Source organism: Mobula birostris, chromosome 12 (assembly GCF_030028105.1).
Source record: "Mobula birostris isolate sMobBir1 chromosome 12, sMobBir1.hap1, whole genome shotgun sequence".
Classification (NCBI taxonomy): Eukaryota; Metazoa; Chordata; class Chondrichthyes; order Myliobatiformes; family Myliobatidae; genus Mobula; species Mobula birostris.
Genome location: NC_092381.1, coordinates 56,948,371 through 56,975,635, shown reverse-complemented (window position 1 = coordinate 56,975,635; position 27,265 = coordinate 56,948,371). Strand labels below are relative to the sequence as shown.

Here is a 27,265-nt window from a genome sequence, read left to right as displayed (position 1 = left end):
AGTTGAGAAGCATGTGGAAGACTGTAAGTTGCAGACCTACAGGGGAATGCGAGTCTTGTAGTTGCCCTCTTGACAGCCGGCATAGGCCCACTGAGGCAAGTGGTCTCCCTTTGTCTTGGGGTAAGTAAGTAATAATAGGTGGAGGATTTTAAAATTAAGTCTGATATGGCCATTGGATCATTTAATATTAATTTTGGGTTACCCAATGAGAAATATCCTATACCAGTTTGCAGATTATATTAATGGACCAGTAGTTTCGAAGCTTGGGCTAAATTTCAAATCTCTCCATGGAAGTTAGAGATCTTGAATTTAATCTTATTTTAGGAATGTAATAAAATAAAATCCTGGGTGCTTGTGTATATAAAAGTGGATATGAAGATGCTAGATTGTTATTAAACATTCGATTGATTCACTAAGATGGGTTTAAGAAACCTGCTTTGCTCTCCCACGTTTTGCCCAGCATGGACAATATTCAATACCCTGGAATGCTCATATGGTCTGAATAGTTCAGAGGCAAAAAATATCAACAGAGGGACACATTCATTTCAGCTCTGCATATGCAGGGCTCTTGGTATTATCAAGGATCACAACCATCCATCCAGCATCCTCTTTGACATTCTACCATCAGACAGTAGATTTCGATGCATGAAAACAAGAATGGTCGGGATAGGAAACAGCTTCTTCCCTCGGGCGATGAGGCTTCTGAACACCCTGCCACATCACATTCGAAGTGTCACCGGATAATTTTTACTGTACCTTACAATATTACACTTCTGTGCTTTACCTTGGTTATTTATGTGTGATTCATTTGTAGATTTAATTCTTACTTTGAGTTATTGTGTGTTAGGTGTACTACTCTGCTTTACAGCCTGGTCCGGAGAAACGCTGCCTCATTTGGCGAAATACATATATGTAGTTAAATGATGATAAATTTGACTGACTTGATAGATGTTTATGTCCATTTATCAATATGCACACAACTGCATTTGCAAACAAAACTGCGCAGAGTTAGTTTAAAAAAACGCAGAGGTTACCGGAACTTTAATTCCTCAAGTAATCTAGGATAGTAAACACAGTGAATAAGAATCTCTGTTGCTGGATGGTTCATGAGGAGAAGCAACAAATTTCTTAGATTTTTTAGCATAACTACACACGTCACGTCAAAAAACTCCGGATCACAACAAGTTTATGTTGTACTACCGCCTGATTGCAATATTTCTCCTGTATTTTTGAACGAAAATATACTTGAGTATTACGGGTTGATCTCCTTCCACGCTTGGATACAAGAGACTAGAATTCGGAGCCATTACCACGAGTTATTTTTCCCTGCGCAAATCATGCACGAAAACTATTAACCTGAGTTAGGTACTGTAATTATTTCCCAGTGAAATCGCGCTCATTGTATACAGTACAATTCACTAGTGTAGCTAGTATTTCCACCAACGTCCTTCACACACCCGATGATGTCAGAGATACAAAGTGTACAGTTCCTTCTTTGCTGGTAGAAAGTTGAGCTTTTAGATACAACATGCGACCTTGTAAAGCAGTCGCAAAAATAAACAAGGGGTACTGTACAGCGCGATGAGATGGCTAATGATACATCAATTGATCTGTGGGAGCTCTGCCATTGCAGCATTTTTTCGTTTTAATTTGCATATAATGCATATCAGAGCTACAAGCTACAACCGCTGACACACAGTGTAGAGAAGGCATTAAGATTGGGGATGTGCTCACTGCCCACTCCACCTTCCCTCAACTCCATGATAGTCCCAGACAACTGCCCTGCCAAAACCATTGAGAAGAGTTCCCTCAAGGTTTCCCTGTGGTCGGCATGACAAAATAGCGGCTGCTCATAGCTCGCTACAAAGCTCCCGTTGGGAATTGCGCAATCCCGTTTCGGCCCATGGTTTTATGTGTAAATCAGCATTGCGGCGTTATTAATGTATTTTATGCAATTTTCCAATTTATAGATGATTCATTTAGGTATTTTTCCTCTATGCAGAACATATCTCAGCCATTAAAAATCTGATGAAGTTTCTCTCAGCATCTTGCTGAACTCTTCCACCCGCACACCCGGGACTACGTTGTTGCCGGGTTGTCAGGGACGCTAAACGGCGACTTTGATTTGCCGATTTGTGTCCCTTACCTAGTCTTAACCCCCACCCCCCCCCCCGTCTTTTTCCCCCAGTCTTGATGAAGGGTCTCGGTCCGAAACGTCGCCTATTTCTGGCTTGTTGTGTTCCTCGAGCATTTTGTGTGTGTTGCTGCCAGCGTCTCTATGGGCGGGCGGTCTCCGCTTTGAAAGACCCTGACTTTTCCCAAGTTAGTGATCGGATCTTCCCCATGGATTGGGATACGGAGGATTGGACGGGATTGTGAGGTCAGATTTAGCGAAGAAAACACTTTCGAACTGCCCTGGGGATATTAATGCTTTTTAAAAATAAACAGACTGCAAGTTTTTTTTTTGTTTTTCTTGCAGATGAATGGGATGGAAGCCTTAGTGATCTCCTGTTAGTTTGGAGCGGTGCATATATGAAGCTCTTCCCGCTCCATGAAGGACCTAACGATAAATGCCTCCAAGGAGTTCCCTGTCAATGGCAAGGAGGACATTGAATTCTGTCAGCGGCGTGCACGGAGGTCTCCTCGCTTCCCCATATGCCAATGATCGACAATCAGAAAGGCACTCGCCGAAGACGCAGCACGCTGAACCCAGCTGCATTGTCGCAAGATAGGCAGCGCTATCTGCAAGCAGCCCATGACTCGTAGCCGCATCCAATGAGTGAGCTACCCAACACAAACTAGGAAACTGTACCAGCACCATCTGTATAACATTGCTTACATTACAATAGTAACTATAGTTCAAAAGGAGTTCATTTAGAGTTCTGCGATTAATTAAATACAATTCAAACCCATGGCTTTCTCTTCTAATGGGGTCAAGGTTCGAAAAACAACAGAAAACCAGAAGACTGGCAAAGCAGACTGAAGAATGGCAGTAAAGCAGTTCCATGATCTTCGAAAGGAGTATTCTTACATCATAGAAAAACATCAAAGGACTGATTAACCAAGGCTCTGCCATAAGTAAGTTTGGGGTGAGGGAATAGCAACGCGCAGCTGGCTTATTTAAATCAACTATTAAATTATGACCTTTATTAAGCATCACGACTTGGGAAAGGCTCTGAACAGAATGCACACTTTGCCTACTAAGATTCCTGGATTCTGGATTACAATTCTCTCATGAGAGAAAGGATTTATATGGATGTAGGAATATAATGACATGTTGAACTTCCAATTGCTCTTTCCTGACTTATTTTGCTTAGTTTGGATTGATATATTTAGCTTTGAGATCAGCCAATATAAATTTGTAAGAAGAAGGACACCTTCCTCTGCTGATTTTCCCAATATCTGATGGAATAGCAAAGTGGAGCTGATTGGAGAAGTACCTCATGGTTTCTGAACCAAAGGAATTCTAGGATAGCATAATTAGGGGAGAAAGGTTCTTCGCAGTGTAAAACTCATTATTAAATATCAACTGAAGAAGTTTTGGAAGGTTTGCCAAGCTTCAACAGAGTGCTATGTTGGGTGAACATGAGGTGCTTGGGATGAAAGGCAGCACAATGGATAAACTCAATTATAGATTGAAGCCATGATAACAGGACTTAGAGGGAAGAGTAAGATCGGCAATACATTTGTTTTTTGGCAGGAGAGCATGTACTTGGGATGACCTAAAGAAAAACTAATCAAACATTGTTCAGTTTATGTAATTTAAGGCCAAATTACCATTCAATTACTAGAGCAGCTTGAGTCTGCTTAGTAAGTTGAAAGTTTGCTCAGTATTTGAGCTTGATATTTACTTGTTCCAAGGAATAACATTTAAGGGACTGCTTGCCATGAAATGCATCATTCAGACAGGCCTCTGTTGGATTAAACATAAAAAAGAGATTTGCTTTGAAAGTCAAATCTCAAAAAAATGTTGTTTTCAACACCAAAGATCAGATAAATCTTTTCTTAGAAGGTTTGACTGACAGAGAGGTTACAAGAGTTCACTGAAAGTTACTTCTACTGGGAGCATAAATTAAGGATGATGACATCTTGGGAAGAAGTAAAAATATTCTTGAGGGAGACAAAATAACTGAACCCACTTAGCTGTCTCAGTGAACGTTATATACACTCTTAGGATCTCAAGTAAAAGTACAAGTATGTTAATAATGAAGCAAACCACTTGGGATTTAACATCTTCAAAAGGTCAGTGATTCAAAACCACTATTATATCCGCTATACACAAAGTACAATCCAAACCAATACTCCTGATTTTCTTTCTGTTTTGGACATTTGACTTGGTGTTGGGTTAATACACACTCAGTGGCCACTTCATTAGATACACCTGTACACCTGCTCTTTAATGCAAATATCAGCCAGTCATGTGGCAGCAACTCAATGCATAAAGACATGGTCAAGAGTTTCAGTTGTTGTTCAGACCAAATATCAGAATGGGAAGAAATGTGATCTAAGTGACTTTGACCATAAAATGATTATTGGTGCCAGATAGGGTGGTGTGAGTACCTCAGAAACTTCTGATCTCCTGGTATGTTCATTGCACAACAGTCTCTAGAATTTACAGAGAATGGTGTGAAAAACTGAAGAACATCTAGTGAGCAGCAGTTCTGTGGGTGAAAATGCCTTGTTAATGAGAGAGGTCAGAGAAGAATAGCTAGACTGGTTCAAGATGACAGTAACTCAGATAACCATGCATTACAACTGTGGTGTGCAGAAGAGTACCTTTGAATGCACAGCATGTCAAACCTTGTAGTGGACAGTCTACTGAAGCAGAGGACCACAAACATACACTCAGTGACCACATTATTAGGTACAGGAGGTACCTAATAAAGTAGTCACTGAGGGTAAAGAGCAGCCTCAGATAATTTTTTCAGTTAATAATTTCTGATTACCCTCTATTGTCCTATTTTTGTCACCAAAATACCGCTAATTGTACAAATACTCAAGAAACATGAGAACACAGTTTAGTTCCTTCTTTATTTTTATAGAGACTTTAAATCATATACCCAGTAATAAGTAAGTATTCTCCTCAGAAATGATGGGATAAATATAAAGTTATAAATATTGTCCAGATAATTTGAAGGACAAAGTCTTTGACTGATTTAGTAATACTTAATTTCAACACAGTTAGCAAGTAAGCAATTATTGATTTCATTGTGGGGCAAATTTAAAATGCAGAAACTAGGAATTCGATCTACCTTGTTATATCAATCTGACTGTTTTTACAATGAAGTTTTAGTTATAATGTAACTGTGCCAACAAAAATAAAGAAATGAATGAAGGTTCGATTGTTGATCACTATCCAATGACTGTATTGTAAATTCTGCATGTGCATTTTAGGTAAGGACATTTCTCTGGATGAAGTGACTACTGCACTCTCTGATCAGACAAAAAATGGCAAACTAACAGAACCTGGAGGCAGCCGCAGAACTGTCAACATTATTAAAAGTTTCATAATTCTAAAATGGATTGCCCTTCTGTCTTTATTTGTCCATGATTAACATTGACATTAATTAAAAAATATAATCCGAGCATTCATATTAAGCCAGCAAAGTCAATAAGCATCTAAAGTCCTTGGTCTGAAATTAGTTAAAATGTGACTTGCTCTGAAACCATAAAATGCTGCTCTCCTTCCATCCACATTCCAGAATGACAGAATAATTATGACCATTAGAATAGCTTATTTTATTATTTTGCTACTACTGTTTTGCAAATATTTTTATCGAAATAAGAAATCTTATATAATACTGAAAACATATCTGAATTGCATTGCATTGAATTATATTATTTTGTTAGACAATTGGTATTCACCACACACCTATTCTTTCAGATCCAATTGACATAGGCTGCTATTTGAAGCTATCAAATCCATGCCATTTTACTGTAGACCAATCCAGTTAGTCCCATTTACCCATTTTCCCCATTGCCCTGCAAATTATTTTCCCTCAAATATCTATCCAATTCTCTCTATGAATTACAAATTGATTCTGTTTCCACCATATTATTAGTAATGAACTGCAAATTATAATCACTTGCTTAATAAAATAGTTTTCCTTAAATCTACCACAGCTACCCTTCCACATTTTCCCTGCGCATCCAATCTAATCATGTATACCTTTCATTCTCCAGTCAGCCATTCAAGTTGGAGTTGAATGGCACAGAACCATATTTAAATTAGAAAGGAAATTCAAACCTGTAACTTTGTGATTTTGACTGCCCATAGTTTCCAGTAGTTGTCTTGGAACAAAGTACCTCAGCTGATGCTGCACATAACGAAATCATGTAGTTTATACTATTTATGTTGCTTGCAGACTGTAATTTTCATTTCTCTAAATCAGCCTTTTTCAACTTTTTTTCCCTGGAGGAACCTTTTGAAATAATTTTCAGGTCCCAGGGAACCCCTGCATAAAATTATTATATCTCCAGCTCACGGTTTGTTAGTGTGATTATTAAGTTGCTGATACAATAATCCAAAAATAATTGTCAATGCCCTTTTGAGTAGATAATGAATTTCTAACTTACCTTTCTTGAAATTAATCTCTTTCTTTCCCTTTTATAAATTTTAAAAACTCATAAGGCAAACATAATACATTTCTGTTAAATAACTGGCTTAAGCCAAAATTGGATTTAATTGTTCTAAAGGTAGGCACAGTAGACTTATTTTAAATAAAGTTTATAAATTGATTTTAATTAATGCTATTTACAACATGAAGATTTATTGACAATGGTGTATAGTAAAATTACTAAACAACATAAGCCAAAGGAATATGAATAAAAATATAGCCTAATACACAATTTTATACAAGACTTTGGAAAAGCATTTTCTTACTAAGTGACATGATCAGACTCAAATATAAGCCTAGCATGTGAAACTTGTGCTTAGTCTTTGCTGCACAAATACTCAATCCTAGGTCAAACTTGAGATAAGCATACATGGATTTCACCTTCGACTGAAATGAGACAATTTCTATTCTTGCTCCTGATCTTTGTTAAACAAGAAAAATCTTGCTCACACTTGTAAGAAGTTGAAAGCTGCAGCAAGGTGTTCATTGTTTTCCTATGAATGGCAGAATACTCTTCTTTCACAGAAATCCAGAACTTGTCAAGAGGCAGGTCAGTAAATCACATCTTGAGTGCATGATCAGACTGCAGCTCATAAAGTTTCAGGCTGAGCAGAAGATTAAGAGAAATGGTCCCTCACCCAGTCATACACTTGCGTTGAACGGGAAGAAAGATTTTGTTCAATTTTGTTCTGCAGCTCTTCCAGGTGGTTTTCGTATAAGATTTGAGACTGAGCAGCTGAGTCACATAAAAATTCTTTCTTTAGAATGAAAATTTCCCTCCAATTTTTTACTGCATCAGCAGAGTTTATTCACTCCTATAAATCAGTCAGCGATGCATAAGGGGAAGCTGGGGGAGGTAATTCGGGACGGAGAGACTGACATCACAGCCCAAGTTAGGCCAGTCCATTCAATGCTCGTAAAACGCACTTCATGCTCCTCAGCATCCTATCGTCCTCCCCTTTGTGCAATACAGCGCTCAGCAATTATCAATGGCCTCCCCTATCTCACATCAAAAAATGAGAATAGACTCAACCAAATAAATATGGTCCTACTGCGCATTGCCATATTGGGCTGAAAGACCTCTAATACGTTTGCTAACAGATCTGCTCGGTCACTGCCCACCACTGCGAGCTCTAGCATTACGTGTTGTGCGAAGTTCAAAAAGCAAAGTTTTTTTTTAAATGATGACCTCTCATGGAACCCCGACTGAGAAAACCTGTTCTAAATATTCTTTCTACGTCAAAATAAATATATGCAATATGGGAGAAAAAAGGAAAGCTGAGGTGATCAGTTAGAGGTTGACTCAGCTTCGGCCACTGTGTTGAACTGTGTACAACACTCAATCTGACTATTTGCCGACTGTGTTCTGTAAACAGCATATGGTGGAATTTAATTTCAAATGGAATATGTTTTAAATATATTTTTATAATGCATTTGTGTCATGTACAACTAAACAAAATGTATGTTTGTTTTACCTCGTCCACTCTGGTGATAACTGCCCAGTTAGAAGGGTAAAAGTTAGGGTAAGATACTTCTATAATTAAGTGTTGCATTATCATTCTGACCAACAGACTGAAATAATAGCCTCACTCTCACACTAGGTTCACAAGATGCTTAATAATCATCAATTCCAGGTGTATTATGAAAGCTAATATATTTTCATGGAGGTTGAAGAAATAAAAGTTTTTAAAAATCAGTTATTCTGTGGGCATCAAGTGAGATTGAGTTTGTCAGTTCCTGCAGGAAGATTTCTTGGTGACCTCCTTGTGCACTGTCCTACACAAATCGTTAACATTTATCTAGCACATCCATCCTTGAGTACTGTATCTCCCAGAACAAATGGAAAGCAAACACATCCTGCTTGATTCAATGAGAAATAGAAATTAATAAACAGAGGTTTTCATAGACTGTGCTGGGAAAGTCAGCACATTTGAGCTCTGCTGCTTCATAGCAACATCATGAAGATTACAGAATTAGCTGTTTTCACAAAACAAGTTGTTAACTGATGTCTTTGAGTTTGCCAGGGTGTGTGTGTATATATATATACACACACACAGACACATATATATATATGTATGTATATAGGCAGCTGATAGTCAGTTTGTCATTAATTTACGGTTGTCTTGTGGAAGACTGCAACGTATTTAGCTGCAAGTAGTTGGTGGTTCTCTGCAGTAGCCATTGGCCACAGACTTCTTCCTTGGGGCTACATTAATATCCATTAATTTGCAGCACTGGGCTTGTGCATTCAATAAACAGGAGAGGATTCAAGAGCAGTCACAATATTTCCTCCCTGTCAGCAAATTGAGAAGATCACCAATCATAGACTAGCAATGCGGTATAGATAAGACATTGGGAAAATATGCTGGATTTTAAGGATAATCATAGTTAAAAATGAAAGAATAGCAATATTATATTTGCTTTTATTGATTTCTTCAGGTCTTAGCATTTTCTGCTGTTTACATCTAATACTACATAACTTTCACAGCTGCAACCATACTCCTGCTTCCAGCTCTCAGTACAATATCCTGTCTGAGTCCAGAGCTATGCATGGAGTGGAACACACAGATAATCTGCCTAAGTAAGCTACAAAAACTGGGACAGCTCTTTCTTTAAATCCTACCACCAACCCACCAAAATAAAATTAAACTATCTCATCATCTCAGTTCCCACATGGCTATGTCCAGTTCCTGGAAGTGAATATCTAAAGAGAAACAGATAGAATAGCAAATACTACAGAACCAAAAATCCAACAGTGGAAAAGAGAGAGGGTGAAAACAAAAAGAATACTTCTAAACTCTAAGTAATTTTTTAAACAAAAGATCCAAACAGGCTTCATATTCTTAATCACTTTTTTACAGCTGCGCAGACCAACCATTGCTCTAAGCAGGAAATTTTTACATGGCCTGAAAACTGTGTAGCACTTTAAATGTTTTTTTATAACATGCTTATTACCACATCAGCATTCAGCGGGCCGGTGGGTTATTAGCAATGAGCTACCAACTTCCATTCTGTGTTTATTCTTACAATTTGTAACTTTAAACACTAATAATCTAAATATGTCGAAGCTCTAAAATATTTCAAAGTAAAGGTTGTGGTATGTTTATTATTTAGAAAATTTATGGATTATATTCATTAACATAGTTAATTACAGGGTATTTCACAATTATAGTAGCATAATTTCAAAATTATATTAACATTACATAAAATAAAATTCCAGCTGCGTGACAACAAAGACTATGTGCGCGGGAGCATTTCAGTTACTGTGCACCCATGCAGCTTAGAGGGAACAGTGATCATGATCCTCAGCTAAACTTCCTTGGAGAACACTAGTATTAACAATTAACTGCAAATGAAGAAAAAGGTATTAAATAGCAGTATTTTTTCATGCTACTTAAGTTACTTATTATACCATACAAGTTTAAATATGGTGCATCTGGAGACTGTTTTTTACATATTGTCACCTAAAAATGCAAGTTTCATGCTGGCTCACATAAACTACTATTGTTTTAACAAAATCATAGTTTTTCATCAGCACATTTGAATTACTAGTTCAACTTTTAATCCAATATTTCTTTCAACACAAATATTCCCAACTAAAATCTTAACAACATCACCCACTTCCTTCCCAACTTCTGCAATCTATTGTTGAAGATCTCATCAATGTCTTTGTTATCTCTGGAATCAACCTGGTGAATCTTCTCTGCACCACCTCCAAAACCAGTATATCCTTCCTCAAGTAAGGAGACCAGAACTACATGCAGTACTCCAGGTGTGGCCTCACCAGTACCCCGTACAGTTGCAGCATAAGCTCCCTGTTCTTAAATTCAGTCTCTCTAGCAATGAAGGCCAACAATTCATTTGACTTCTTGATAGCTTGCAAGCCAACCTTTTGTGATTTATGACATTAAACTCTGTCCAGAGCCATTTACAGCAGGTAGTATCTAAATACAAGTAAAAAGATTTTTTTGTTCAAGTTTAGGTTTATAGTCATCTGACAGAACTAATGTTCCCCTGAAACATGGTGCACCCACACAACAGCAAATAAACCAAAACATTATAAAATAAATAAATTAATTAATAAAAAATAATTCAAAATGCATGTAGTAATTTGCAACGCAGATAAACAGTAAACATTCATCTTGGAGGTTGTGAAACAATGTATTGAATCATTCGGTTGTTTGCATAAATTGCAATTAATATATAAGTATGGTTATTTGGCAAAGCTATTCTCTGGCATATTTTATTGTGTGCTGAATTTAATTCGCAACAAAGGGAAATCTACAAATGGTGGTATTCTTGAGAGCCTGCTGCCATTGTTCTTCTTTGTGCAAAAGTTTCAGGTTTATGAGGTGCAACCAGAGTAGTCAAGATGAGTATAAAGATCAACATCTTCAACACTAAGGATCATGAAAAAACGTCACAGATTTTATGGTAACACCACACTGAAACTGCTATAGTTGCCTTTAACATGACGTTCTATAAGTTCTTGCAGCTGTTGGCATTGCAAACTCTAAAACCAGCACTTAATTGACACTCTACAATGTCAGCAACACACTTCCAACTCCAGATGAATGGCTGCTGCAATGTTACTAGGAGGTGAGAAAGTAATCCCACAGGGTCTGAACATGCTGGGCAAGCTGAAGATCTGAATCTGCAGGAGAAAGGTTCTTTGCCCAAGGAGACCATGGAGCCCTTTCAGCACTACAGCCAAACACTTTTGCTAGGGAATAGACATAACAAGTCAAGTCACTTTTTATTGTCATTGCAACCATAACTGCTGGTACAGAACATAGTAAAAATGAGACGACGTTTTCCAGGACCATGGTGCTACATGAAATGATACAAAAACTACACTGAACTATGTAAGAAAAAACACAAAAACTACACTAGACTACAAACCTATCCAGGACTGCATAAAGTACACAAAACAGTGCAGGCACTACAATAAATAATAATAAATAATAAACAAGACAGTAGGCACAGTAGAGGGTATAGTAGGTTGGTGTCAGTCCAGGCTCTGGGCATTGAGGAGTCTGATGGCTTGAGGGAAGAAACTGTTACATAGTCTGGTCATGAGAGCCCGAATGCTTCGGTGCCTTTTTCCAGATAGCAGGAGGGAGAAGAGTTTATATGAGGGGTGCGTGGGGTCCTTCATAACACTATTTGCTTTGTGGATGCAGCGTGTGGTGTAAATGTCTGTGATGGCAGGAAGGGAGACCCCGATGATCTTCTCAGCTGACCTCACTATCTGCTGCAGGGTCTTGCAATCCCAGATGGTACAATTTCCGAACCAGGCCATGATGCAGCTGCTCAGGATGCTCTCAATACAGCCTCTGTAGAATGTGGTGAGGATAGGGGGTGGGAGATGGACTTTCCTCAGCCTTCGCAGAAAGTAGAGATGCTGCTGGGCTTTCTTTGCTATGGAGCTGGTGTTGAGGGACCAGGTGAGATCTTCCGCCAGGTGAGCACCAAGAAATTTGGTGCTCTTAACGATCTCTACGGAGGAGTCGTCGATGTTCAATGGAGAGTGGTCGCTCTGTATCCTCCTGAAGTCAACAACCATCACTTTTGTTTTGTTTACATTCAGAAACAGGTTGTTGGCTCTGCGCCAGTCCATTAGCCACTTCACCTCCTCTCTGTATGCTGACTCATCATTCTTGCTGATGAGACCCACCATGGTCATGTCATCGGCAAACTTGATGATGTGGTTCCAGCTGTGAGTTGCAGCACAGTCGTGGGTCAGCAGAGTGAACAGCAGTGGACTGAAAGGAAAAGTCTGCAATCTCTGAATGCCTGCACTTTGAAGAAATTGCAAAATAAAGGCAATTGCCTATGGTCACTCAGTATTCTCCAGAGACCCACAGAGAAAGTAGATGAAATCGCCTCTTGTTTAATTAGCTTATGGAAGACTGAGATCTGGTTGAAATCAGCTTCAGCAGCCCATAGTGATCCTAAGATGAGAAATCTGAGAGTTTTAGTTAGTGGTCTTGATCCCCACAGGTAAAACATTTTCAGCAAGTGCAAGGCCATATTCAAGGTCACAGCTCTCCATAAGAACAAAACAAAAAGTAAATGACAGTTTTGGCTCCTTATATAGCACACTTGCAGGAGAAATGAAGTTACTAAAAGCTGGTTACTTTCTGGATAAATAAGGTAAATGTTACACAATTGTTGAATTTTTGGGAGTATTTTACATTGCAAAAATGCATCAGAGCCATAGAAATGGCTGAACTGCATATCCTGATAGGTACTAAGAAAAGCAGAAATTGTCCTGACGAAGGTTCTTGGCCCACAATGTCAACTGTTTATTCATTCCCATAGATGCTACCTGACCTGCTAAGTTACTCCAGCATCTTGTGTGTGCTGTTCTGGATTTCCAGCATCTGCAGAATCTCTTTTATGTTTATGTTTCATATTTTGTTTGAAAACTGGATGAACAGAATTCTAGACCTCTTTCTTTAATTCTGTCCCCCTTCCTTCATCATGTCACTGTTACCTGCACTTCAATCGGTAATATTCTTGGCTCAGGATTTCCCTCCATAGCTTGTCCATTCATGTTCCTCACAACCTTAAAGAATGTACCAAAGCCCACTTTTTTGACCACGTTTTCATTGATCCTCGATACCTGCTTCATCATTTCATCATCCACTTTTCTCCCTACGCTTGTGATGCACCTGAGAATTTTCTATGAAAATGCAGCATAAATGGGGGGGGGGGGGAGTTGATGGGAATGTGGGGAGAATAAAATGGGATTAGTGTTGGATTATCGTAATGCAAAATGCAAACGGCTCCTTTCCATGTTCTAAGACTGAATATTTCCCCTGTTCTCAAAACAAGCTAACTCAAATTTCGAAACACATATCCACATATATTGAATGCTAACTATAGAATGCAACTGCAAGAACAAAATCACTATTAAATTTCGTGTATTGTTTGTTCGTATGTAGTTAGTGGGCTCCAGCAATATTATTGCATAAAGCCATTCAGTGTAAAATTACGTTTGCACCATAAGGATCTGATCAAGAGAAACATATAATAATAATAACGCGTTTTAAACGAGAATCCTGAGAGAAAGAAAACAACACCACTACAGAATGCAGTCAAAATTTGGAATGACAGAAAAGACTGTGTTTCAAGTAAAATTAAGAAATGGCTAAACAACAGCTACTGATGCTCAATAAATTCTCAATAACTGTGCACATTAGAGTGAGTGAAATCTCTCCTGCGTTTTCACTTAGTTACATAGCAATACTTTGTTACCCCGTTCATTTGAGGTGCGACAATCTCGAAATGGAAAGACATCAGTGCCACCTCTCTGATTGGCCAAAAGGAGGTGCACTACTCCAGCACCGAACTGGTCCCACCAATTATTCTTCCCCGAGAATTATATTCTTGTATGTTCTATCTCATACTCAAACAAAAGTTGATAAAATCCAATCACTGAACATCAGAAAATTCAAGTAACTGAGATCTTCACTCGGTTCTTGAAATATTTATTTCTGCTGCTGATAATTACACCTCCTAGACAATTAACATTTTTAACGTTGGGCTCATTATTTGATTATGAAATGAAGATTTACCTCGAAGTTTCATCATTTTAAAAACGGTTAGATTACAAATTTTTACTCTGCTAATCACTTAGACATCTGTAAAGTAGTTACAGCAATGAGTTTAGAGATGTATAAAAATACATTTCGCCCAATTTCACGCATTGAATAGAAAATTTCTCATTCCTTGTCCGACATGGTACCAACATATGGTTTGATTCTACCGCATGCATGCAAAGCTACGCTACTTCTAAAGTTATCAACAATGCCTTACATATTCTGAAGAAAATAAAAGATTTTCTTCTCTCGGCTATGGAAGTAAAATAATGGACAGTATATGCGTCAGGATAATTGCACTTTAATAACATAACATCTGTTTTCATTTATTTTAGGCTGTAAGTAGGGTGGTAAATAAAAAGGTGTGGCATATTGAAGTCTGGTAAATTTAAAAACAAACTCCTACAGGTTAACCATTAATACATCTATACTGTTGCAGTATTGCTGCAAATTAAACAATATACGATTCCAGTGACGGTATATTTCATTCTGAGGATAGTGTCGGTATTTTTCATTTAATTTTATCGATATAAAAACCCAGCAACTCATGAATGCCACGGGCACAAATAAATTGCGACGAATTCAATTCTTCCCAGTGAGAAACAGAAACGCAACGTCAGGCTGAGGTGTAGATTCGCTGCACAATGCAGTGCTTTGCTTGGCACAGAGCGTTCGCAGTGTACGGACACACAGTTTTTCTGCACCCACTCCCAACTATATCCTCTGGGAACTATTAAAACGCACAGTTGTACAACAGGGAATATACCAGACTGGTCAACAATGAGCAACTTGAAACATTCGCCCAACACCACATTGACAGCACAGATGTTCATTACATCTAAGAGAAAAAAATAAAGCGGAACAAGAATGTAAACAATAATGTTTTCCTCCCCCACCCCCCATGCCATAGGATGTCTGTCACAGGTTGCTGTTGCACCCCTACCTGAGGATGGCCGTGTCTCCCTGTCGCACCACGACGTTGTCCTCAGCTGGCCAGGGGAAATCCACGCTTTGAGCTGCTGCCGGGAGGCAAGTGGTCAACAAGCAGCACAGACTCAGCATCAGAGCCGCTAGCCACTGGCCGGCAGAGCACGGGGAGGCATCCTGCAGGCTGTCCATTGCTTCTGTTCTCCAACCTCCCTTTTCTCACAGAAAATCTCTCAAAGCCCTTTACTGTTTTTATTTTCTGCCTTCCCCCTCTGTCTCCTCCTCTTTCTGCCAAGGGAAGGGAGTTTTGCGCTGTCGCTGCCTGACTCTAAAGTACGAGCTCTTTATTCTCCGGCGGCTTCCACATCATCTACGGACGAACTGCTGTAAAATGCGTCTGTGTGTATGTATGTGGGAGAGAGAGAACGAGAGAGAGAGAGAGAGAGAGAGAGAGAGAGAGAGAAAGAGAAAGAGAAAGAGAAAGAGAAAGAGAAAGGGAGGGGGAGGGGGGGGAGGGAGGGAGGGAAAGGGAGAGGGAGGGAGAGAGGGAGGGAGGGAGGGAGACAGCAGCCAGCCCCAGGCTCTGATCCAGTTGCCATGGCCGTTGCCCAGGCAACATGTCCGACTGACTGGGAGCATCGAGCATTAAAGGTATTACTGAATTTCACCCATCAGCATTGGCATGACAACTAATAAACGCTGAAATAGTAGTTAAATAAATAAATGCACTAATTGATGCACAGAAAAGCTTAATATCGAAGTCACAATAAATTTCAAATCATTCGTGAAAAAGATAGTTATTTTGCAAGGAAATGATTCAGAACTCTATATAATTCCAACTTTTATTGTTTTCTTGATGAATCTTGCTAAGTGAAGAAAGGCTTTACCCCTCACCTTATATCCTGGCTTATATAATGCAACTTGCTAAGTTATCAAAGCCTCTGCAGCAGCTTGTGCTCCGGATAAAAAACCTGGAGTTTTCTGAAGTCAGAAAGAAAATGAAGTATAACTCGCCACTCCACAGGATGTTGCACTTGAGAGGATGCTAAGGAGACTCATATGTTGCCAATATGAAATGTTTCAGTAATGAGGAAAGACTTCATACGTTGGATTTGTTTACTTTAGAGTAGAGGAGGCTGAGAGAAAATCTTATAGAGGTATGCAAAATTATGAGAGGCACAGATAGGATAGACAGAATTTTCCCCCTGTGATGGCAATGAGTTTGCTGACTGCGAAGTTCTAAACTCAAACAAATATATTAAGCCCTCTCCAACAGAGTTGATTTCAAGTACCCTCATTAAAGGGAGATTATACTGTAAGTATTTACTCTTGAAAAACTAGTTCACTTCCTGTTTATCCTCCATGCTGAGTTTAGCTGCTAATACCCACTATTTGAGTGGTGGGTCCTGTCATCCCTACCAACGAGAAGGAAATTTCAGCTAACAAAACAGTTTAAGCAGATTTCATTTATTTTCAATGATATATGTTTAAATTTAGATAGAATTCTTAGAACCATTTCTAAAACACAGGAACAATCCCAACAAGTTGCAAACCAACAAATTGTCTGCTGCAGAAATTGAAGGCAGAAGAATGGATTCAAGTTCACCCCATGTTTCTTGTCATTCGTCTTGATGTTCTTGGATCATTCTCTGAAAAGCCTGGACTGTTCCCTACATTTATACTGTTACTTTGCCACTTAGGTGACCACACATATGAAATATCCTTTCAGATGCCTCTCACACAGGTAGTCTAAAACCCACAATTAAGACCATAAAATAAAGGAGCAGAATTAGGCCATTTGGCCCATCAGTCTGCTCCACCACTTAATCATGGCTGATCCTTTATTTCCACTTCAGCCCACTCCCCAGCCTTCTCCCTATAACCTTTGAAAACATGGAAAATCAAAACCCATGACTCTTTGCCTTAAATACACTCAATGATCTGGCCTCCGCAGCTACCTGTGGAAACAAATACCACAAATTCACCACCCTCTGGTTAAAGAAATTCCTCCGCACCTCCGTTTTAAATGAACACTGTTCCATCCTGAGGCTGTGACCTCATGTCCTAGACTCCCCCACCATGGGAAACATCCTTTCCACATCCACTCTGTCTAGGCCTTTCAACATTTGAAAGGTTTCAATGCGATCTCCTCTCATCCTTCTAAATTGCAACAAGTACAGACCCAGAGCCATCAAACGTTCCTTGTATGATAACCCTTTCATTCCCGGAATCATCCTTGTGAACCTCCTAAGAACCCTCACCAATGCTGGCACATCTTTTTTTTAGCTAAGGAGCCCAAAATTGTTTACAATATTCAAGGTGAGGCCTCACCAGTGCCCTTTAAACCTCAGCATCACATCCCTGCTCTTATATTCTAGACCTTATCAAATGAATACTAACATTGCATTTGCCTTCCTCACCATTGACTCAACCTGCAAGTTAAACTTTAAGGTGTTCTGCATAAGAACTCCCAAGACCTTTTGTGTCTCAAATTTTTGAATTTTCTCCCCACTTAGAAAATAGTCTGTGTATTGATTTCTTCTACCAGAGTGTATTTTCCAACATTGTTTTTCATTTGCCACTTTCTTGCCCATTCTCCCAATCTGTCTAAGATGTTCTGCAGCCTTCCTGTTTCCTCAAAACTAACGGCCCCTTCACCAATCTTTGTATCATCAGCAAACTTAGCAACAAAGCTATCTATTCCATCATCCAAATCAGTGATATACAGTTTAAAAAGAAGTGGTCACAACACTGACCCCCATGGAACATCACTAGTCACTGGCAGCCAACTAGAAAATGATCCTTTTATTTCCACTCACTGCCTCCTACCAATCAGCCAATGCTCTAACCATGCTAGTAAATTTCCTGTAATACCATGGGCTCTTAACTTGGCAAGCAGCCTCATGTGTGGCACCTTGTCAAAGGTCTTCTGAAAATCTAAATGTACAATATCCACTGTATTCCCTTTATCTATCCTACATGTAATCTCCTCAAAGAATTCCAACAGGTTTATCAGGCAAAATTCTCCCTTAAGGAAACCATGCTGACTTTGCCCTATCTTGTCTTGTGTCACCAAGTACTCCATAACCTCATCCTTAGCAATTGACTCCAACAACTTCCCAACTACTGAAATCAAGCTAACAAGTCTATAATTTCCTTTCTGCTGCCTCCCTTCTTTCTTAAAGAGTGGAGTGATATTTGCAATTTTCCAGTCCTCTGGCACCATGCCAGAGTCCAATGATTTTGAAAGATCATTACTAATGCCTCCACAATCTCTAACACTACCTCTTTCAGAACCCTAGGGGGCAGTTCATCTGGCCTGGGTGGCTTATGTATCTTTAGGTCTTCTCAGCTTTTTGTGCACCTTCTCCCTTGTAATAGTAGCTGCACTCACTTCTCTTCCCTCACACCCTTCAACACCTGGCATGCTGCGAGCATTTTCCACTGTGAAGACTGTTGCAAAATACTCATTTGGTTCATCTGGCATCTCCTTGTCCCCTGTTATTATTTCTCCAGCCTCATTTTTTAGCAGTCCTATATCCACCTTCATTTCTCCTTTTTTTTAATATACTTGTAAATGCTTTTTCTATCCACCTTGATATTTTTTGCTAGCTTGCTTTCATATATACCAAGACATCTGGCTGTCTCCCCCCCCCCCCCCCATCCCCCGAAATGCTACGTTGCGAAGCTGGTTCTTTGAGTACACAACTCTTTCAATTATTAATACATCAGCTATTTTATGTGCTAAGTATTATATCAATCTCATCAGCAAGCCAATTAACATAACCCCATTGTCTTACACTGCATCTCTTGAACAATAAGCCTCTGGCCAGCAATCTGCTTTATAGACAGTGCTTGTTTGCAAATCTGTTCTATTGAACTTCAAACTGATTATCGCTGACTATTTGCATTAAGAACTGAAGACAGGCTCCTATTTATGACAAGAAACTTAACAAATAATATTGGTTGGAAGTTTAACTCACTCAAAACAACACTTTAATCTCTAGAAGTGTCAGGTGATGTGTTTAGAAAGCTGAACTTGGCTGAAAAGCAAGCCTCCTTGCCCTGGACAGTGAATATCCAACACACCCCACAGTAGATACATCCTAGACCAAAGTACATAGGTTTAAGATGAGGAGTAGGAGGGTTAAAGTGGATATGAGAGGGTGATTTGATCTGGAACATGAGAAACTGGCAGTGGTAGATACTGTCATGGTAACTGAATTGCCATGGTTTAGTGGGCTACGTGCCGTGGTCTAGGGAATTGAATATAAATAAATTAATGATCAACATGGACTCATTACACTATTTTGTAACTATGACTCTATGATTCTAATAAGTAATATTATATATTGTTTGACTGAAATATCACCATTACATGAGATAGCTAATGTAGCAGGTAGAAATGCAAGAGACTACAGAGTTGTGGGCACTGCTCAGAGACCATGGAAACCAACCTCTCCTCCTTGGTCTCTGTCCATGCAGTATGTCTTGTTGCGTCAGTAAAGCAACTAGCATAATCAAAGACCCCACCTACCCTGAACATTCTCTTTCCTCCCCTCTCCCATCGGGTAGAAGATACAAAAGCCTGAAATCACAGACCCACCTGGGTCAAGGACAGTTTCTACCCATTATTGAATTATTCCCTATTAAAAGATGGACTCTTAACCTCACAGTCTACCTCATAATGATTGCGCACTTATTGTCTACCTGCAGATACTCATTTGCTGTTACACTTTATTGTGCATTCTATTATTCTTTTACTTTGTACTTCCTCAGTGCATTGTCTAGTGAATTGATCTGTATGAACAGAATGCAAGACCATGGTACATGTGACAATAATAAACCAATTCTAATTCCAATTTACGAGGGGTGATTGATAAGTTTGTGGCCTAAGGTAGAAGGAGATGAGTTATTAACTTCAAACTTCAGACTTTCTGCATAATCACTCTTGTTACATGCATGAAGCCACAAACTTATCAATCACCACCCCTGCTTTGGACCACTTTCTGGAGGTCCAAGATGCCAACTTCTACAAAGAAGTGATCTGTAGGCTCCACGAGCGTTAGACTAAGCATGCAAATGAAGGACGAGACTTGTTGAAAAATAAATGTGCTAGGTTTTCTAAAATTGATCCCTTCTACCTTAGGCCACAAACTTATCAACTACCCCTCATAAAATACATTGTATAAGATTGGATATAGTTAAAAGGCATTTGTTCGATGTATTTCACAAAGCACTTTGCCAAATTTGGGAAAGATCTTGTGCAATTATCCTCCTGTGGAACCCATAACAATCACTGCTACAATGGTATTAGAAACAACTGTCCTAGTACTGAAGAAAAAGAAGATGGTAGTATGAAAGTCCATGCATCTCCTAATACTTGGCAGTTAGTGAACGTTATTTTCAAATTTATAAAAAACTGGCTGAGGAACAGCCCATCACCACAAATCACCACAAAAGCAATAATACCTCAGTTTAAACTTGCTATGTCTCATCCAATACTGTATATCTTAGTGTTAACAGGAAACTATAATAGAAGGCTAGTTTTAAGCTAGATATATGCCTCCAATTTACCCAATTTATCTACTTGGCCACCAAAGTTATTTTGGTATTTTCTTGGAGATCATGACCCTTCATGAGGCATTCTGAGGGATAAGGTATATTTATAATTGTAAAGGCAGGGCTTGAGTAGGGGTAATCAGCATAGCTTTGGGTATGGAAATCTTGTCTTACAATTTGACTGAGTTTCTTTTTTGATGAAGAATATGGATTTAATTAAGGTATTTGATACTTTATCTGCATAGTAGGCCTCTCTGGAAGGTTAGATTGCATAGCATTCACAGAGAGCTAGAAAACTGTAGATAAAATTGACAGGATGGTGGGAAACAAAAGGTGATGGTGGAGGGACATTCCCCAGAATAAATGTGTGTTACTATTGGTATATTCCAGGGATTGCTGCTGGGCCTATTATTATGTGTTATCTATATTAACCATTTGGATGAGAATCCAAAACGTTATGGGAAAAATAAGACGGCAGTAACAGTGGTGAGGACCACATAGATATAGTCAAAGGAGGAAGTTGTGTGTTGACAGGTTTGCTTTGAATTGGTGGACTGGACCATATTCAGTGATTTAATTCCGAAATGAATATGCCTTGGCTATCACCAACCTCATTTAAGACCTGTGTGGATGAATGTGTACCTTTGAAAACATACCAAGTTTTCCCAGTCCAGAACTCCTGGATGAACCAGATTTGCAGGTTGCTGAGGGCTAGGTCTGTGTCATTCAAGACCAGTGATCTAAAACCCTACAAGGAGCCCAGGTACAACCTATTCTGAGATCTCAAAGGCAATCCCTCCCCCATCTCTTTAACACGCTCCGGACCCTACACCCCTCCCCATCTCTGTCACACTCTCCGGACCCTACACCCCTCCCCATCTCTGTGACACTCTCTGAATCCCGTGTAAAGATTAAAGCACAACTAGATACATGAAAGCTGTGGCAGAATTGAATGCCATTTCTTTTTATAAATCAAAATCAAACAGCATAATAGCAATGGTGTTTCACTCCCCAATGAGTTCAACACCTTTTATGCATGACTTGAATGGAAGAATAACACTACAATTGTGCAAATCGCACAGCATCTGGTGACCTTGCGATCTCTTTTTCAGAGACTGATGTCAGAACATCTTTCAAGAAGGTGAATCCTCACAAGGTGTCAGGCGATAATGGTTTTTCTTGGCAGGGTGGTGAAAACCTGTGCCAACCAACTGGCTGGAGTATTCAAGGAAAATTTCAACATCTCACTGCTGCGGCCTGACATTCCAATCTGCTTCAAAAGAGCAAGAATCGTACCAGTCAGTGCCCAAGAAGAGCAGATGAGTTGTCTCAACAACTATTTTCTGGTAGCACTCATATCTACCGAGATGAAGTGCTTTGATAGGATGGTTATGGCTTGAATTAACTCCTGCCTGAACAAGGACCTAGGTCCTTTGCAGTTTGCCTGCTGCCACAACAGGTCTAAACTAGATGCTCTTCACTTGGCAGTGGAGCGTGACAACAACATCAAAACATAGGTCAGGCTGCTGTTTATTGACGAAAGCTCTTCATTAAATACCATCACCCCTTCAGTACTAATCAACAAGCTTAAAAACATGGGCCTCTGTACCCCCCCCAATGCATCTGGATTTTTGACTTCATCATAGTAAAATCACAGTCTGTGTGGATGAGTAGCAGCATCTCCTCCATGCTGTAAATCAACACAGGCTCACCTCAAGAATGCCTGCTTAGACCAATACTCTACTCTCTACACTCATGAGCATGTGGCTAGGAACAACTCAAACACGATCTATAAATTTGCTGGCAGACTCTTAGGTGGTGATGAGGAGGTGTAAAGAAGTGAGATATACCAGCTGGTTGAGTGGTATTACCACAAAAATTTCGCATACAACATCCACAAGACCAAGGAATTGACTGCGAATGTCAGGGAAGGAAGTCAGGAAAACACATATTAGTTCTTATTGAGGGGTTAGTGGTGGAAAGGGTAAGCAACTGCAAGCTCCTGGGTGTCAACATCTCAGCAGATCTGTCCTGGGCCAAGAACATTGATGTAATCATGAAGAAGGCACACCAGCAGTTGGTTTTCATTTGGAATTTCAGGAGATTTGGTATATCACCAACGACTCTTACAAATTTCTACAGATGTATGGTGGCGAGCGTTCTGACTGATTGCAACATGTTCAGGAGGATCCGATGCTCAGGACTAAAAGGAGTGCTGAGGGTTGTAGACTGAGCTAATTCTATCATGGAGGACAACTTCAAGAGGCAGTACTTCAAGAATGCACCATTCATCATTATGGATCTCATCATCCAGGACATGACCCTCTCCTTATTACTACCATCAGGAATGAGGCATGAAAGCCTGAAGACCTACACTCATCGACTTAGGAACATCCTTTTCCCCTCTGCCATTAGATTTCTGAATAGTCTATGAACCCATGAACACCACCTCATTATTTCTCCTTTGCAATTTTATGCCTTGAACTGTACTGTTGCTGAAAACAAATTCCACAACACTTATCAGTCATAATGAATCTGAATCTGATTCTGAATATATGAAGACTGAAGTAGGTTTGCTGATGGCAGGTGGAGTCATGGACAGTGAAAACAAGTATCTAGAATTGCAGCAAGATCTTGATCGCTGGGTAGGTAGGATAAGGAATGTCAAAAGGAATTTAATTCTGTTAAGTTGAAGTGTAACGTTTTGAAAGGTCAAATCAGAGTAGGAATTTTACATTGAACAGAAGGTACTGTTGTAGGACAGAGGGACCTAGATCTCCAAGTTCATTGTTCCATTAAAATGGAATCACAGGACAGTGAAGAAGACTTTTGCAAGTGAGCCTTTATCAGTCAGGGCATTGCATATAGAAGTTGGTAGGTCAAGTTGCAATTGTATATGATCTTGGTGAGGCCACACTTGGAGAATTCAATTCCGATTTGGTCACCATTTTATTGGAAAGAAGAGCTTAAGTAGGGCAGCACAGTAGTGTAGTGGTTAGCACAAGCTTTACAGTGCCAGGGTGACCTGGGTTCATTTCCCACCACTGTCTATAAGAGTTTGTACATTCTCCCCATGACTGCATGAGTTTCCTCCGGGTGCTCTGGTTTTCTCCCACATTGCAAAGACGTACTGATTGGTAAGTTCATTGGTCATTGCAAATTGGCCCGTGATTAGGCTAGTGCTAACTCATGAGTTATTGGGTGGCACGGCTCAAAATCTGGAAGGGCCTATTCCACACTGTACCTCAATAAAGAAATCAAAATGGTGTTAAAAATTACACAGGTATTGCTAGGAATCAATGGACTGAGTTATTGGAAGAGGATAGACAGGCTGACCTTTACTCCTGGGAGTGTAGGTGTCTGTGAGGTGATCTCATAGAGGTATACAAGATCAAAGGGGGCATAGTTAGGGTGGATGGACTTTTTTCCAATGTTTGGGAAGTGAAAACTAAAAGACATAGTTTTATGGTTACAGGTGAAAAGTTTAATAAGAACTTGAGGAGCAACTTTATTAACACAGCAGGTGGTAGAACATATGGAACCAACTGCCAGAGGAAATGGTTGAGGCAGGTACATTAGATACATTTAAAAAGTATGTGGACAAGTATATGTATGATAAGAGAGGGATATAACATGTGCTGGGAGATGTGATTAGCTTAAATAATATATATACAACACCAGCCAGGCAGCATCAATGAAAATGAATAAACAATCGATATTTTGGGCCAAGACCCTTCTCAGGACTGGAAAGGAAGGAGGAGGACACAGAATAAGAAGGTGGGGGTGAGGGGAAGGAGGCCAAGTTAGAAGGTGAAAGGTGAAGCCAGGTGGGCGGGAAAGGTAATGGGTTGGAGAAGAAGGAATCTGATAGGAGAGGAGGGTGAATTGTGGGAGAAACCAAAAAAGGAGAAGCACCAGAGAGGTATAGGCAGATCAGGAGAAGAGCGGAGAGGCCAGAATGGGAAATAGAAGAAGAGGGAAGGGGGAGGGAAAAAGAAAAAAAAGAGAAAAAATTACCAGAAGGAGAAATTGATATTCGTGCGAATAGGATGGAGGCTACCTAGATGGATTATGAAATGTTGCTCCTCCACCCTGAGGGTGGCTTCAATGTGGCAGAAGAAGAAGCCAAAGACCGACATGTTGGAACAGGATTGGGGATAGGAATTAAAATGGTTAGCCACTGGGAAATTCTGCTTTTGATAGATGGAGCAGAGGTGCTCAACAAAGCGGTCTCCCAATTTACATTGGGTCTCACCAAATGGATGGGGCCACATTGGGAGAACGGGTACAATTTACAACACCATCAGATTCACAGGTGAAGAGTTGCTTCACCTAGAAGGACTGTTTGGAGCCCTAAATGTTGGAGAGGGAAAAGGTGAATGGGCAAATGTATCATTTCTCTCACTTGCAGGGATATATACCAGGTGGGAGTTTAGTGGGTAGGGACAAATGGACAAGGGAATCATGGAAGGAGTGGAAGGAGCAATCTCTGTGGAAAGCAGAGAATGGGTGGGGGGAGGAAGTAAAGACATGTTTGATGGTAGGATCCCATTGAAGATGGCTCAAGTTGCTGAGAATGTGTGATGAATGCGGGGGCCCTTGGGGTGGTAGGTGAAGACTCTATGAAATCAAATTAAATCATGTTTAATTATCATTCATATCAGGAAAATAAGGCAGCATACCTCTGGGGCCAAGGTACAAAAACATACAGGTGTATTCAAAATAATGAGAGAGAAAATAGAAGAAATTAGTCATGCAAGAAAACACATTTTTAGTCCAAGACCTTAAGCGACAAGTCAGACAAACTTATGGCTCCTGGCAGTCCAATCTGTAATTCCACTAATGCAAAACTGGAGGGCAGCACAAATGGGAAAGGCCACCCCCAACTGAGCTTGGACACCATGCTACACTGTCTCCAGTGTCTCCTCCTCACCTGGGCTGAAGTAGCAGGCAAGCCCTTGGCTTGAGGCCTAGTCCTTGCTGCAACTGAGATGGAACTGTTACCTCACCTCCCGTCTCTCTACCAAACAAGAGAAACAGGCCTGCGGCAATCAATGCCCAACAGGATCTTGTGATCACAAAAGAAAGGTCCAAGACAGTCACTGATGGCTTCTCTGTATGCCACCTTCATGCACCAACTCCGGTTCAGGCAGCAGCATGGCCTACACACAGGTTAGCTCCTCCAAAACCAATTCAGCTCCTCCTGTGGCCTGGCAGCTCAGTGACCTGACTCTCCTCCCACAGCCTAGTGGCTCAACTCTCCCATCGGAACCCGGCAGCCTGACTCTCCTTCCACATCCCAACAGCTGGCCTCCCTTTCTCTAAACCACCAGCCTGCTTAAATGACACCCTAGACCGGCTACTCCAAACTACGAGCAGGTCTCTGATGTGGTAGACCCGTTGTACTCATAGTTATTGTTGTCTGGTATAGACTTACAATAAAAAAAATACATTTAACAAATAAAAAAGCAGCTTTGGTTGGCCCCTGAGAGGCTGCTGCTTCTGTTAAGGTAGCAGGAAAATGGGGTAAATAGCCCAGTAAATAGAGGAGATATGCGTAAGGGCAACATCAATAGTAGAGGAAAGAAAGCCCTGTTCTTTGAAGAAGGAGGACATTTCTGATATCCTGGAAAGTGAAGCCTCATCCTGAGAACAGACGCAGCAGAGAAGAAGGAACAGAGGAAAAGAGATAGCATTTTTACATTAGGGAAGAGGTGTAGTCAAGATAGCTGAGGGAATAGATAGGTTTATAAAAGATTTCGGTGGACAGCTTGTCTCCAGAGATGGAGCCGGAGAGTTCAAGAAAGGGCAGAGAGGTGTCAGGAATAGACTAAGTGAATTTAAGGGCAGGGTGGAAGTTGAAGGCAAAGTTGATGAAATTGACAAACTCAGCATGGGTGCATAAAGCAGCACCATTGCAGTCACCAATGTAGTGCAGAAAGAGTTGGGGGATATTGACAGGGAAGCCTTGGAATGTGGACTGCTCAATGTAGCCAATGAAAGGAGCCCATATGGGCGCCTATGGCTACCCCTTGAGTTTGGAGAAAGCGGAAGGAGCGAAGGAGAAACTGTTGAGGGTGAGGACCAAGACAGTACAGAGCCACATATTCCTCACTGGGATCTTTTATTGGAAATTTGCTTAGCCAAACCATGACCATAGCCACATTTTATATTGTGCACAATGACATCAATTTCATCAGTTACCTATGGGTCACAGAATTCGTACTCTGGAACCGAACAGGAAGTCTAAGGGGTAAAAGAAACCCCTTTTAAATTAAATAATGACAGTTGCAAACTATCTGTCACATCATTGTGATTTATCAGTGAATCATGAAGATTTCTTCTTGATTGAGTGGGAGGAAATGTGATGTCTCTCCGTTCCTTCTCTCAGTGAACCAGACCCATCTCAAGCTACTTTTGACCATTAGTTCAATATGGTCACAATTATGTGAGCAAAGCATTTTTGTGCTCATACCCTCTATTGAGCTCTAGGAAACGTACATCCAATGGGCATACTGTTCTATCATGACATGGTGCAAAGACTGAATACAA

At 40.1% G+C, this 27,265-nt stretch overlaps 1 protein-coding gene across 1 annotated transcript in view; it reads right to left on the bottom strand.

Moving 5' to 3' along the window:
- The window catches only part of negr1 (neuronal growth regulator 1), a 493,130-nt gene extending 477,506 nt beyond the window's left edge, over window positions 1-15,624 (bottom strand). Inside the window, exon 1 of the mRNA XM_072274684.1 lies at window positions 15,168-15,624. Within this exon, the coding sequence (XP_072130785.1) occupies window positions 15,168-15,343 (176 nt within the window). The 5' untranslated portion in view covers window positions 15,344-15,624. The remainder of the gene's footprint in view (window positions 1-15,167) is intronic.
- Between the last annotated feature and the right edge of the window lie 11,641 nt (window positions 15,625-27,265).